At 35.0% G+C, this 15,744-nt stretch overlaps 1 protein-coding gene across 1 annotated transcript; it reads left to right on the top strand.

Annotated features, from left to right (window-relative positions):
- Positions 1 to 12,899: 12,899 nt before the first annotated feature.
- On the top strand, positions 12,900 to 15,152 carry LOC108213359 (uncharacterized). Its single transcript, XM_064089850.1, has 7 exons — positions 12,900 to 13,018; positions 13,109 to 13,235; positions 13,684 to 14,022; positions 14,101 to 14,184; positions 14,383 to 14,724; positions 14,836 to 14,924; positions 15,038 to 15,152. Exons 1-6 carry the CDS (start codon positions 12,900 to 12,902, stop codon positions 14,896 to 14,898), a joined length of 1,074 nt encoding a protein of 357 aa, XP_063945920.1. The 3' UTR covers positions 14,899 to 14,924; positions 15,038 to 15,152.
- The last annotated feature ends 592 nt before the right edge of the window (positions 15,153 to 15,744 follow it).

A 15,744-nucleotide genomic window follows, 5' to 3' on the forward strand; every position in this document is an offset into this window, starting at 1 on the left:
GGGCTCAAATGAGTCAAGAATGAAACTACAAGTTGATTCTAATTTTAAACAACCGAAAATAAAGCTACAAGTTGTTTCCAAACTCAATCTAGCCAATAATAAAGCAACAAGTTGTTTCCGGCTCAAACGAGTCAAGAATGAAACTACAAGTTGGTTCTAATTTTAAACAACCGAAAATGAAGCTACAAGTTGTTTCCAACTTCAAACGAGTCTTGAATGAAGCTACAAGTTACTTCCAACTTCAATCTAGCCAATAATGAAGCAACAAGTTGTTTCCGGGCTCAAACGAGTCAAGAATGAAACTACAAGTTGATTCAAATTTTAAACAACCGAAAATGAAGCTACAAGTTGTTTCCAAATTCAATCTAGCCAATAATAAAGCAACAAGTTGTTTCCGGCTCAAACGAGTCAAGAATGAAACTACAAGTTGGTTCTAATTTTAAACAACCGAAAATGAAGCTACAAGTTGTTTCCAACTTCAAACGAGTCTTGAATGAAGCTACAAGTTACTTCCAACTTCAATCTAGCCAATAATGAAGCAACAAGTTGTTTCCGGGCTCAAACGAGTCATGAATGAAACTACAAGTTCATTCTAATTTTAAACAACCGAAAATCGAGCTACAAGTTGTTTCCAAATTCAATCTAGCCAATAATAAAGCAACAAGTTGTTTCCGGCTCAAACGAGTCAAGAATGAAACTACAAGTTGGTTCTAATTTTAAACAATCGAAAATGAAGCTACTAGTTGTTTTCAACTTCAAACGAGTCTGGAATGAAGCTACAACAAGTTGTTTCCGGGCTCAAACGACTACAAGTTGCTTCTAATTTTAAACAACCGAAAATGAAGCTACAAGTTGTTTCCAAATTCAATCTAGCCAATAATAAAGCAACAAGTTGTTTCCGGCTCAAACGACTCAAGAATGAAACTACAAGTTGGTTCTAATTTTAAACAACCGAAAATAAAGCTACAAGTTGTTTTCAACTTCAAACGAGTCTGCAATGAAGATACAAGTTGCTTCCAACTTCAATCTAGCCAATAATGAAGCAACAAGTTGTTTCCGGGCTCAAACGAGTCAAGAAAGAAACTACAAGTTGATTCTAATTTTAAACAACTGAAAATGAAGCTACAATTTGTTTCCAAATTCAATCTAGCCAATAATAAAGCAACAAGTTGTTTCCGGCTCAAACGAGTCAAGAATGAAACTACAAGTTGGTTCTAATTTTAAACAACCGAAAATGAAGCTACAAGTTGTTTTCAACTTCAAACGAGTCTGGAATGAAGCTACAAGTTGCTTCCAACTTCAATCTAGCCAATAATGAAGCAACAAGTTGTTTCCGGGCTCAAATGAGTCAAGAATGAAACTACAAGTTGATTCTAATTTTAAACAACCGAAAATAAAGCTACAAGTTGTTTCCAAACTCAATCTAGCCAATAATAAAGCAACAAGTTGTTTCCGGCTCAAACGAGTCAAGAATGAAACTACAAGTTGGTTCTAATTTTAAACAACCGAAAATGAAGCTACAAGTTGTTTCCAACTTCAAACGAGTCTTGAATGAAGCTACAAGTTACTTCCAACTTCAATCTAGCCAATAATGAAGCAACAAGTTGTTTCCGGGCTCAAACGAGTCAAGAATGAAACTACAAGTTGATTCAAATTTTAAACAACCGAAAATGAAGCTACAAGTTGTTTCCAAATTCAATCTAGCCAATAATAAAGCAACAAGTTGTTTCCGGCTCAAACGAGTCAAGAATGAAACTACGAGTTGGTTCTAATTTTAAACAACCGAAAATGAAGCTACAAGTTGTTTTCAACTTCAAACGAGTCTGGAATGAAGCTACAAGTTGCTTCCAACTTCAATCTTGCCAATAATGAAGCAACAAGTTGTTTCCGGGCTCAAACGAGTCATGAATGAAACTACAAGTTCATTCTATTTTTAAACAACCGAAAATCAAGCTACAAGTTGTTTCCAAATTCAATCTAGCCAATAATAAAGCAACAAGTTGTTTCCGGCTCAAACGAGTCAAGAATGAAACTACAAGTTGGTTCTAATTTTAAACAACCGAAAATGAAGCTACAAGTTGTTTTTAACTTCAAACGAGTCTGGAATGAAGCTACAACAAGTTGTTTCCGGGCTCAAACGACTACAAGTTGCTTCTAATTTTAAACAACCGAAAATGAAGCTACAAGTTGTTTCCAAATTCAATCTAGCCAATAATAAAGCAACAAGTTGTTTCCGGCTCAAACGAGTCAAGAATGAAACTACAAGTTGGTTCTAATTTTAAACAACCGAAAATGAAGCTACAAGTTGTTTTCAACTTCAAACGAGTCTGGAATGAAGCTACAAGTTGCTTCCAACTTCAATCTAGCCAATAATGAAGCAACAAGTTGTTTCCGGGCTCAAATGAGTCAAGAATGAAACTACAAGTTGATTCTAATTTTAAACAACCGAAAATAAAGCTACAAGTTGTTTCCAAATTCAATCTAGCCAATAATAAAGCAACAAGTTGTTTCCGGCTCAAACGAGTCAAGAATGAAACTACAAGTTGGTTCTAATTTTAAACAACCGAAAATGAAGCTACAAGTTGTTTTCAACTTCAAACGAGTCTGGAATGAAGCTACAACAAGTTGTTTCCGGGCTCAAACGACTACAAGTTGCTTCTAATTTTAAACAACCGAAAATGAAGCTACAAGTTGTTTTCAAATTCAATCTAGCCAATAATAAAGCAACAAGTTGTTTCCGGCTCAAACGAGTCAAGAATGAAACTACAAGTTGGTTCTAATTTTAAACAACCGAAAATGAAGCAACAAGTTGTTTTCAACTTCAAACGAGTCTGGAATGAAGCTACAACAAGTTGTTTCCGGGCTCAAACGACTACAAGTTGCTTCTAATTTTAAACAACCGAAAATGAAGCTACAAGTTGTTTCCAAATTCAATCTAGCCAATAATAAAGCAACAAGTTGTTTCCGGCTCAAACGAATCAAGAATGAAACTACAAGTTGGTTCTAATTTTAAACAACCGAAAATAAAGCTACAAGTTGTTTTCAACTTCAAACGAGTCTGCAATGAAGATACAAGTTGCTTCCAACTTCAATCTAGCCAATAATGAAGCAACAAGTTGTTTCCGGGCTCAAACGAGTCAAGAAAGAAACTACAAGTTGATTCTAATTTTAAACAACTGAAAATGAAGCTACAAGTTGTTTCCAAATTCAATCTAGCCAATAATAAAGCAACAAGTTGTTTCCGGCTCAAACGAGTCAAGAATGAAACTACAAGTTGGTTCTAATATTAAACAACCGAAAATGAAGCTACAAGTTGTTTTCAACTTCAAACGAGTCTGGAATGAAGTTACAAGTTGCTTCCAACTTCAATCTAGCCAATAATGAAGCAACAAGTTGTTTCCGGGCTCAAATGAGTCAAGAATGAAACTACAAGTTGATTCTAATTTTAAACAACCGAAAATAAAGCTACAAGTTGTTTCCAAACTCAATCTAGCCAATAATAAAGCAACAAGTTGTTTCCGGCTCAAACGAGTCAAGAATGAAACTACAAGTTGGTTCTAATTTTAAACAACCGAAAATGAAGCTACAAGTTGTTTCCAACTTCAAACGAGTCTTGAATGAAGCTACAAGTTACTTCCAACTTCAATCTAGCCAATAATGAAGCAACAAGTTGTTTCCGGGCTCAAACGAGTCAAGAAAGAAACTACAACTTGATTCCAATTTTAAACAACTGAAAATCAAGCTACAAGTTGTTTCCAAATTCAATCTAGCCAATAATAAAGCAACAAGTTGTTTCCGGCTCAAACGAGTCAAGAATGAAACTACAAGTTGGTTCTAATTTTAAACAACCGAAAATGAAGCTACAAGTTGTTTTCAACTTCAAACGAGTCTGGAATGAAGCTACAAGTTGCTTCCAACTTCAATCTAGCCAATAATGAAGGAACAAGTTGTTTCCGGGCTCAAACGAGTCATGAATGAAACTACAAGTTCATTCTAATTTTAAACAACCGAAAATCAAGCTACAAGTTGTTTCCAAATTCAATCTAGCCAATAATAAAGCAACAAGTTGTTTCCGGCTCAAACGAGTCAAGAATGAAACTACAAGTTGGTTCTAATTTTAAACAACCGAAAATGAAGCTACAAGTTGTTTTTAACTTCAAACGAGTCTGGAATGAAGCTACAACAAGTTGTTTCCGGGCTCAAACGACTACAAGTTGCTTCTAATTTTAAACAACCGAAAATGAAGCTACAAGTTGTTTCCAAATTCAATCTAGCCAATAATAAAGCAACAAGTTGTTTCCGGCTCAAACGAGTCAAGAATGAAACTACAAGTTGGTTCTAATTTTAAACAACCGAAAATGAAGCTACAAGTTGTTTTCAACTTCAAACGAGTCTGGAATGAAGCTACAAGTTGCTTCCAACTTCAATCTAGCCAATAATGAAGCAACAAGTTGCACTACAAGAAAAATAGCTATCAGCGACCAAATTTATCAGCGACCGCAATTCAGTCGCTAATACTAATCAATAGCGACCGCCTTCCGCGACGGCGAATTCCTTAGTCGCTAATACTTCATTAGCGACCGATTCCAGTTGCTATTTCGGCTCCAAAAAAAATTTCGTCCTAAAAAATTGGCGGGGAAATTTGCGCGAAAAATTTTAGCGACTAAATTATGGTAGCGACCGCGAGCGGTCGCTAAAGGTGCCACGTCATCATATTATCAGCGACCGCTGGTGGTTGCTAAAAGTCGTCGCTGTATACATTCCCTCCAAAAATAATTGTGACATCCCACATCTGCGACCAGGACTATTAGCGACCGAATGCCGTAGCGGAAAGTTCCACATCATCAATTAGCTACGGCAGTCGGTCGCTAATGTTGGTAGCGGATGTAATTTTTTATTTCCTTAAATACAAAGTTTTTTATTATTTATTTCTTAATTGAATTCTTTAAATTGATAAAAGAATATTAATTATATTTGATATTATTATTTAATGAATTTTTGAATCAGCAAGTTTTAAATTTAAAATTAATTATGTATATTATTTAGAATTAATTTTATCATAAACTGGATATTTCTAATAAATATATTTTTTAATCTAAATATTTCTCCCGCATATGAGTTTTTGCTCCCTATAGAAGTTATATTATTTTCATTTTACACTTTTATATAGTATACTAGGTTTTGTAAAAATGTTATAATTTTTTTCGTTAATTTTATTAAAATATACTTTTTAACAAATATATGTATTTATATCTTTCTAAAAGTATAATTAAGCATGTGCCCCATTTTTTCTCACGGAGATCAAGCTATGTCAGATAGTGATTGAATCTTAAAAACTTCAAAATCGATTGTGATCAAAAATTAATAATAGAAAATTTTTTCTCCTAATAATTTTGAATATATTTCAAAAATTTTAGAAAATTTAGAAAATAGAATTTATAAAATTATTGAAACTACCTTCCAACAATTTTGAAACCGGAAAAGTTAGTTTTGAAACACTTTCTTCCAATACCAAAAAAAGGTAATTTTGGTGATTTTTCTTTTCAATAAGTTTGAAAACGGAAAAGATAATATTTAGAAAGTAATTTATTCCAATACTGAAAGTTATATTTCAAAAATTCCGAAAAATTGAAAAAATAGAATGGAGCTATCTCTCCACGTCACCTAAATGTCTCCGGCTTTCCCTTTATATAGGTATATTGATGATTGATTTTAGATATTTTTAAAATTTTCTACCTTTAAATTAAGTGTATCTGATTAAATAAAATAATTTCATGTAGTCTTCAAATTTACATACAAGACAATTTTTTTTAATTCTTATTTAATACTCTATTCTATTATAAATATATTATTGAGTAATTTATATTTTTTAAATATTGGTACAATTTTAAAAATTATTTGTAATTGTATTATTTTATATTAAATGAATCAAATCTTTTTAACATAATAATTTTTATCATATAAATAAAATATATTTATATAAAGAATTGATTTGGTATAAAATCCTCGTTATTTTCATAAAATATATAACTATATTATTAATTTCTACCAAATATATAATTTTATTTTTATCATACAGTAATACAAAACTGTAAAAGGGTAAAGCACTTGAAGCAAGTGCGGAGGTAAGCAGCGGGGGAGGGAGAGTACGAGGGTTTCAGCGATCGTGTTTCAACCACCAGTACAGTTACAGGTATGCCTATCTACAACTACTACTGTATATTATGAATATCGATTGTGAGTTAATCATCTGCATTTACTAGTAACTACTGTGTGCGATTGTATGTGCATCGTCTACATTTTAGTGCCGACTGTGTGATTGTTTGTGGGTTTGTGAAATTATGTTCTAATTCTTGTGATGCTGTTGATATCTTGTGGTGCTGTTGATTTCTTGTTGCTATATCAGTGTGGTGACAGAATGGGTTCTGTATTACACTTTAATTATCGAGTGTTGTTTGTGATTATCTATATGAGGTTGAAAGGTGTGGAGAGTTGAATGTGTTTACACATATTTTAGGTATTTTGACCTGCCTGTATGGTATTTTTATTTAGTTCCTGCATGTTTGGTCGAGTTTCTGTTTTTGTGATCACATATTATATTTACCGTATATGCTACCTTGATTTCTGTAGTTGCTCCGTGTTTTGTTGGCTTACTGCTATAGCAATTCTGGTCCATTATATATCAAGGTAATTTTGAGTAGTAGATAAAATTTGAGGATGAGGGAACATTCTTGATTTCTTGTTGTATTACAATGTGGTGACATAAGGGGTTTTGTACTGGTTAAAAACAGGCTTAAGATTTAAGTCATATTAGTTAAAGTTTGACATAATTTTATACAATTTGAAATCAGTGTTTAAGTTCTCAGAATTAGCAAACTTTTTTTTTAGAATGTAAGAAGAGAAGCTAGGCTAAAGCTAGCAAGGGACTGATGAGAGTCGGGAACTCAAATCTGATCAGACTAATGACTACTAGTAATGTTTGATTCATTACACTTCTGATTCTCTCTGCTGCTACTTAAAATTTGATAGAGAAAGAGAGAGAGGTGGGCTTAAATTATGCAAAAGAATAAGATGCCAATGATGTTTGTCCAAAATATTCTAATATTGGAGTCTGCTTATGTCATTACTTACTGTGGTCCTCTGTTTCCTTTTAATAACTCGGTCTGTCCACCCCTGTATATACCCATTCCTAAAAAGTAAATTTTGAACCGAGGCAGCAATATTATGCCAAACTTATTAAATTTAGTAATATCAGCATATTAAATTTTAGTCTCTTTCTATTCAGGAAAGTTTTTGGCAAGATTTCCTATATAAAAATCCTTGTACTTTAGTTAATTTGCCATAGAACATTGTACAGAGAATAGGCTGCGTACTATTGACAGAATTCCTAATATATAAATTTCTCTATGGTATCAAATACAAGAAAACCATGGCACAACAAAAAAAGTATATTCAAGTTTAAGGCTTTAAGCTTGCGTGTTATACCAAATTTTAAGTCCAGCTAATAGTTGTGCATCTGGTCTGACACTTAGCTTGCCACAGATTATATGTGGCTTCCCTCATCATTCATGTGGTCAGTGATATAAATTTGAGTAGTGCTAGGTGCACATAATTGTGTACAGAAAATTTGTACATAATGATGTGGCAAGTGATGTGGTGGGTTTTAATTGGAGTGGTTGGTGTAAATGCAGGAGGGTCATCCAATTAAAATCCGCCTCATGTCATTATGTACATGTTTTTGTACACAATTATGTGCACCAAGCATTTTCCTATAAATTTTCATGCAAAATTCAAGTCTTATTGAAGGAACCCAATTTCACAATTTTTTTCTTATTCCCCCTGGACTTAAAAAGAAGTCAATGTTTATGCATATTATATGCACATACATATGTGTGGATATATAGTTATATACATGAACACATAAATTATGAAGTTATTTGATATATTTGTTAATAATATAAATTTGATACATCTCAAATTATAATTACCATATCACAGGGAAAAAATGGTTTATCCAGAACACTCTGTTGTAGTATATAATATAAATAATTGATAGATATCAATATGATAGTTTGCATCTTTCAATATATGATACTTTTTGCTTACTTGCGTCAATAATAAATATCATATTGATAATGTGTAAATCATATAAACCCCTGTAATATCAAGCAGCCTAAATAATGTTACAAGCCCGAAACCATTATTTTCTAGTTTGCAGAGAGTCAGATCTTTGTCTGTTAAAAACAACTATACGCCCGTAACCATTATATTTTGTCTAGATCTTTGTTTCCTTTATTCTGTAACTAAAGGGGTTGTATTGTCCTTGTAAGATTAAAACTATTAGTTAGTACTCCCTCTGTCCCATTCAATTGTATACAACTTACATGTTAAGTCCCAAAAATATTATGCAACTTTTAAGCAGTGCAAATTAAGTCTCACGGATTTGCCTTGCATGTATGGCTGTGTAGTGATAGATTCATGTTACTATATATATACACCTATTGAGCTTGATATCTAGCACAATTATGTACTATTACTAAGTTTTACGACTTTGCTGGTTAATAATGTGTCATTTTTATAGTGAATTCAGAATTACACTTCAGGTAATTTGGCGTATCATGAACCTCTTTTTAGATCGTAGTTGGATGGCACGACGAAAGTCAAGTACTCAAATAGGTGCTACAACTGAATTTAAAGCTGGTTGCCAAGTGTTTTTGGATTACGCATATAGTCACCCGGAATGTTTGAATGAAAGGAAGCAAATACGATGTCCATGTTTGAAATGCAAGAATGTTAATTATCTGGACAGAGACACGGTGAACTACCATTTGCTTGTCTCTGGGTTCATGAGAAATTATGAAGAATGCTGGTGGGCACATGGGCAGAAAAGAGATGGTGGGCTCACTACAAACAATTCGGTCAATAGTGCTACTAATCGTATGAACGACATGGCCCATGATCTTGCAGGGCCAGATTTTGATTGGGAACAAACAGGTGAACAACCTATGAATTCTGATGCCAAAGACTTTTTTAAGTTGTTAAAAGAAGGTAGCGAACCATTATGGCAGGGTTGTACAGAACATACTAAATTGTCTGCGGTGGCAACATTACTCAACATCAAGGCTGATCACAATATAAGCCATGAGTGTTTTGAGGCGCTCTTGAAGGCGATCAAGAGTATGTTACCTGAGAATGAGTCATTGCCTAATAACTATTATTATTGTAAGAAAATGGTGAAGAAGTTGGGTCTTGGATACCAGAAGATCGATGCGTGTCCCAACGACTGCATGTTATATTATAAGGAAAACGAAAAGATGACACAATGTACAATTTGTGGTCATGATCGATTCAAACCTAATAAAGGGGGGGTGTCTACAAAAAAATCAACTATACCGTTCAAGATTCTAAGGTATTTTCCTATAACAGATCGGCTAAAAAGATTGTTCATGTCTTCAAGAACAGCTGAACACATGCGTTGGCATGCAAAATCTCCGTCCAAAGATGGAGAATTAAATCATCCCGCAGATGGGGAGGCTTGGAAAGAATTCAACAAAAAACATCCACAATTCGCATCCGAACCTAGAAATGTCAGGCTTGGATTATCTACCGACGGTTTCAACCCGTTTGGCCACTCAGCTGTTCCGTACTCTTGTTGGCCCGTGATTGTTACTCCGTACAACCTGCCTCCTTGGATGTGTATGAAACAACCTTATTTATTCCTTTCTCTCATGATTCCTGGTCCCAAGAGTCCTGGAAAGAACTTAGATGTTTACTTGAGGCCTCTTATAGACGAATTGAAGATATTGTGGAAGGATGGAGTGCAAACTTGGGATGTTTCTACACAAACTAATTTCAACCTCAGGGCATCGCTTATGTGGACCATAAGCGACTTCCCAGCATATGGTATGTTATCAGGGTGGAGCACACATGGGAAGTTGGCTTGTCCATATTGTATGGAGCATACAAAATCTTTCACTCTGCAAAAAGGTCGGAAGCCTTGTTGGTTTGACTGTCATCGCCGTTTTCTGCCAAATGATCACCCGTTTCGAAGAAATAGGGAGAACTTCAGGAAAGGGAAAATTGAAACTGATATGCCTGTACCACGATTGTCAGGTGCGGAGATGCGAACCCGTGTGATGAGATTGCCACATGTTCCGTTTGGTAAGAATGATAAGAAAATCAATGGGTTTGGTGAATCTCATAATTGGGTTCGGACAAGTATCTTTTGGGAATTGCCTTATTGGTCTACAAATTTGATTCGTCATAATTTGGATGTGATGCATGTTGAAAAGAATGTGTTTGACAATGTTTTTAGCACCGTGATGAATGTTCCAGGGAAGACAAAAGATAATGATAAGGCGCGTTTGGACATGAAAGATATTTGTAAGCGTCCTGCATTAGAAATTCATGAATCTTCTAATGGTAAGAGTGTCAAACCCCAAGCAAGGTACACATTGTCCAAAAAACAAATTGAAGATGTATGCACATGGATTAGGTCCCTAAAACTACCTGATGGATATGCATCAAACATTGCAAGGTGTGTTTCAGATAAGAAACCGCATGAGAAATTGAAAGGGATGAAGAGTCACGATTGTCATGTATTCTTGGAAAGACTCCTCCCAATTGCATTTCGGGATTTGCTTTATAAACCAATATGGGATGCTGTTACAGAGCTCAGTTGTTTCTTTAATGACTTATGTTCAAAAACAATAAATGAAAAGGACATGTCTGTACTTGAGAAGAACATTATAGAGATCACGTGTAAACTGGAAAAAATATTTCCCCCTGGTTTTTTTGACTCTATGGAGCATTTGACTATACATCTTCCTTATGAAGCTCGTGTTGGGGGTCCAGTTCAATATAGATGGATGTACCCTTTCGAGAGGCTGATGGGAATGCTTAAGAGGGCAGTGAAAAATAGAGCTTGTGTTGAGGGGTCCATATGTGAAGCCTACAGTTTCAATGAGATATCTACCTTTGTCTCAGACTACTTTCCGGATGAAGTCTTAACAAAGGCCAATCGAGTGTCTAGACATGATGATGGGGGAAATGTGGAATTAAATGGCCGTCTTGCTGTATTTGGTCTATCTGGCCGTGCATATGGAAAACAGAAACGCATATTCCTCTCTGAGAAAGATTTACATGCTGCGCATACCTATATACTTCTCAATTGTGATGAGATTGATGAGTACGTGAGGTACAAGGGTAACTCATTCCAATATCAATTAACTATATAGTATAATATATATACATATACATATACATATACATATACATATACATATACATATACATATACATATACATATACATATACATATACATATACATATACATATACATATACATATACATATACATATGTGTGTGTGTATAATTTGTCTATATGTTATACAGATTGTATGATGATGAATTAAAAGTGAAGCATCTCGGCATAACAGATAAAGACATCCAAACCAATCGTTATAAAGAATTTGCACTTTGGATAAAGGAAAAAGTAAGTTCAAATTCTATAACATGATATTCTTATACACGCTTTATAGTACCTATTTAATGAGATGGAATATTTGTAGGCTTTGACTGCTGGATCAGTGTTGCCAGCGAATGTACTACCTCTAGCTATGGGACCAGACAAGGATCAAGTCAGTTGTAATGGTTACAAGGTAAATGGTTATGAATTTCATACCAAGGCATATGGGTTCGGTAAAAGAACAACAAACTCAGGAGTGTGTGTCCAAGGGGATAGTTGCAATGAACTTAATCAAGTATTTTATGGGGAGTTGGAAGAAATCATAGAGTTATCTTACAAGGGTACATATGGGGGTCATATTAACTTGTTCAAGTGTCGTTGGTTCGACTTAGAAAAAGGGAGACGTGTTGATAGACATGGAATTGTTGACATCGACCTCCATAAGTCTGCATACTCTAATGAACCGTTCGTTTTACCAACTCAAACTACACAAGTGTACTACACTCCTACTCCTGGTAGAAAAAGGGATAGGCCACCTGCAAACTGGCAAGTTGTAATACATACCCCCGCACGTAGACGTGAAGAAGTAATTGCTGGGGATGTTTATCAAGAGCAGACGCTTCATAAACCAAATGTGATTAATGTGGAAGATGATGAAGTAATCCAATTAGATGATGAAAATGAAGCACATGAAATAGATCCTGAGTTATTACTTGTAGAGGATGACATTGATACAGACAACGAAGAGTTATTGACAGACACAGACACTGAAATAGACACCGATGAAGATGATGGTTATGAATCTGCAAAAGAAGATGATTCTGACTCCGATAGCTCGGACAATGGCACCTAAACATGATCTGGATACTTAGTAACATAAATATTAGTTCTTGTTGAGATTTTTATTTATTGATACATTCAAAACTTTCATTATATCATGGATGATGTTCAACACCATTGGTTAAAAAGTTTTTATTACATCTTTAGTGTTTATGTAAATTACTAAAACCATAAGTATATTGCGATATTATCGCTACATTTCTGGTTCATATAAAAACATTAAGAAAATTCATTATTTAGTATTTAAATATTTGCAATAATACAACTTACATGTTGACATTGTTTTTAGCCTGTTATTTGTTTTTATATTGTTCCAATTGTATATCTGTGGTTAGGGTAAGGAATCATGCCTAAATAGTAATTGATTCTTTTGATATTTTAATGATGGTTGGATATATATATATATATATATATATATATATATATATATATATATAGTCCATGATTCTTGCTTCTGCTAGTTGCCTCACGACTTGTTAGATATATACTTGTAAAACATTATATAATCCACGGGTCTAATAATATGCATTGACTATATATCTATATGTTTGCCCCTGCTTATTTCCCCATCTTTGTTACATGTATACAGATGGATTCCACAGCTCCTAAAAAGCGTGGCTTGGGTAGGGGGCCCACTCAAATCCCCAGGGCACCTACTAACCCAGACGACCGGGAACTTATTCAACTTCGTCAAACCCCATATAACGTGTACATATCTACTCATACCCACCTTTAAGAACTTATATCATCCTCATTGGCATAATACTTAGTGATTAATGACTTTGTTGTTTATTGTAGTGATTTTGCAGATCATAGAATTGTGAAGTGCATCTCTCAGCTGTGCCTTCAGAATTGGCCTACCCCTGCCATTAGGTGGGTTAGCACACCTACAGCACATAAGGATGCAGTATGGGCTGAATTTCAGGTACTACAATGATGAAATTTAATTATTGATTTGTAAAGTCATAACACTTAAAACATGAAAATTATTACTCATAGTGCTAGCTATATGGTTCTTCTCTTGTTCGTCAATTTATTAATGATCATGTCATGTCATTCTAGCCTGCTAATGACTACTTTATGTGTTTGGAAATAGAAAAGTCCTTTAACATTAGCTTGGAAAAATAATATACTTTATTGTTATCTTGTCGTGCTTTTGAACACTAAACTATATCGGGTACTATATTTTTAGGCTATAATATTTTATAATTCGACCAAAAAAGTGAACATACATAGACAAAAAAGATTTTTGTGTGCACCATTAGTTTATTTAGCTTGTTTCATTAACAACAAAATTAATGTATATTTCTAATTGTGTACTATTAACAAATTGCTACATTAATGTATTTTTTCCTATTGAACTCTTTATGCAGAAACGATACAGGTGGGCGGATGAAGACGGTCCTACTATTTCTGATCTGTTTTGGAGAAAATGTGCAGATCGAACCAAAGACAATTTGTCAAAAGAGCGCACAAAAGCCCTGCAGAATGCTAGCAATGCATTTCCAGGTCAAGGGGATTTGCATATGCATAAGTTTAACCCATGGTGGTGTAGCGCTGATATTTGGGCTCAGATGTGTGCTCAGTGGACAGAGCCTGAGTTTGTGCACAAAAGTAATACTGCCTCGGGAAATAGATGTGGAGGTGCTGAGAAGGCAAAAGGTACATACAAGGGAGGTAGTATATCCCAGGGGCAGCATATGGCTAACAAGGTATGTATGCATAGCTTCGATGTGTGTCACCACCATCACATGTTTACTTCTCAATTATTGGAAATATGTTTTGTACAGGAGTCTCAATCTCAGGGTACTATCAACTGGTTGGATGTGTACGTGGCTACTCGTGAAGGCATACCTGCTGCTCAGGAAGTAGCGGTAATAAAACTAAACTTTTATACATTTATTATGTCCAAGTTAGTTGTGGTTCTACTAAAGAATAGAATATAAGGAAATTAGATTTATGGTTGTTATTAGTATAAAGGTATAATATATAATTAAGCATATAATATTGGCATAAATCTCTAGAGTTTACAAAATTGAGTTTTAACTAACTAATCATAAATATGATGACAGAAAAATTATCGCACTTTAGTTGCTGAGCGCTATCCTGAGGGCACTCAGCCCCCGAATATTGATCAGGAGCTTTGGGAGAGGGCCTCTATTGTGAAGAAGAACTATGTCAAGGGTCAGGGACAACGAAGACGCCCATCTATCTTTGGCTCAACCTGTAGCACACAGTCTTCACAGTCACCGAGTCATCCACCTGTTCATACTCCTGCTGACTGTGTTCGAGCTATATGTCAGGATCGAGCGCTTCTTCGTGTATTAGGAGGACATCTTGGGCTTATGGATCCTGATGAGTTAGCTCGTGCTGTGGCTGAGGCAGCAGCATCGCAGCAAAGTGATGGTAGGCAGGTATATAATTGTTAACTGCAATTTTGTTATTAATTTTTGAAGTTTGTTTTTCATGTTTACAGTTCATATACAACTGAGATTTCACTTCTTTAATTGATTTGATGATGACAGGGTGATCGTGATGACCAGGATGCTGATGATTATGATCATGATGCTGATATTGGAGGATCTTAGTGTATCAACAAAGTGATGGTCGTAAGGTATTAATCTATTTAATAGTTAACTTCAATTGTGTTATTAACTGCTGAAGTCTGTTTTCATATTCAATTGTTTATATGCCATGTAGATTCACTTCTTCAAATGACATTGACAGGGTGATCATGCCGATTAGGATGCTGATGTTGGAGGATCTTCGAGCATTTAGGTGTTAGTATTGTACTGCTTGGATGATATTTGGAACATATGGTTGTGTTGCTGAAATTTTAAGGATATTGATGTAAACTTTGAGGTTAATTAGGATTTCTTCTATTGTTGGGTTATTCACCGTGAAATTGTTGAGATAAAGTTGTTATTGTTTGTGGGAAAAGCAGGTACAAACTGAAATTATGTAAATCTGCAAAAAAAATAAAAAAAAATTTAAAAAAAAATTGGCTTTAGCTACCGCAAGCAGTAGCCAATGCTGGTAGCAAAAGCTTTCAAACTTAGCGACGCACAGCGGTCGCAAATACCTGTAGCTATATTTGCTACGGAAATCCGTAGCCAATCGGTCGCTAACTTTAGCTACAAAATTCTGTAGCGAATCCGTCGCAACAGACAGCAACGGCGATCGGTAGCTACTGTCGGTCGCAAACAGTAGCGACCATCGGTCGCAAAAATGGTCGCTGACACGTGGTATTCGGCAGTCCTGTGCTGACTCAGACTAGCGACAACTTCGGTCGCCAAAAGCTGTCGCTAAAGAGTCGGTCGCTGAAGGTTGTCGCTAGAGTGCATGCCAGCGACGAGATTATATGCGACAGTTTTCTTGTAGTGTTGTTTCCGGGCTCAAATGAGTCAAGAATGAAACTACAAGTTGATTCTAAT

The sequence above is a fragment of the Daucus carota genome, chromosome 3 (genome assembly GCF_001625215.2).
Source record: "Daucus carota subsp. sativus chromosome 3, DH1 v3.0, whole genome shotgun sequence".
Lineage (NCBI taxonomy): Eukaryota > Viridiplantae > Streptophyta > Magnoliopsida > Apiales > Apiaceae > Daucus > Daucus carota.

Coding starts and splice junctions, on each gene's coding strand:
- LOC108213359 (XM_064089850.1), top strand. CDS start 12,900: ATGGATTCCACAGCTCCTAAAAAGCGTGGCTTGGGTAGGGGGCCCACT. Junction 14,185..14,382: donor CTGCTGCTCAGGAAGTAGCG/GTAATAAAACTA, acceptor ATATGATGACAG/AAAAATTATCGCACTTTAGT. Junction 14,725..14,835: donor AGCAAAGTGATGGTAGGCAG/GTATATAATTGT, acceptor TGATGATGACAG/GGTGATCGTGATGACCAGGA.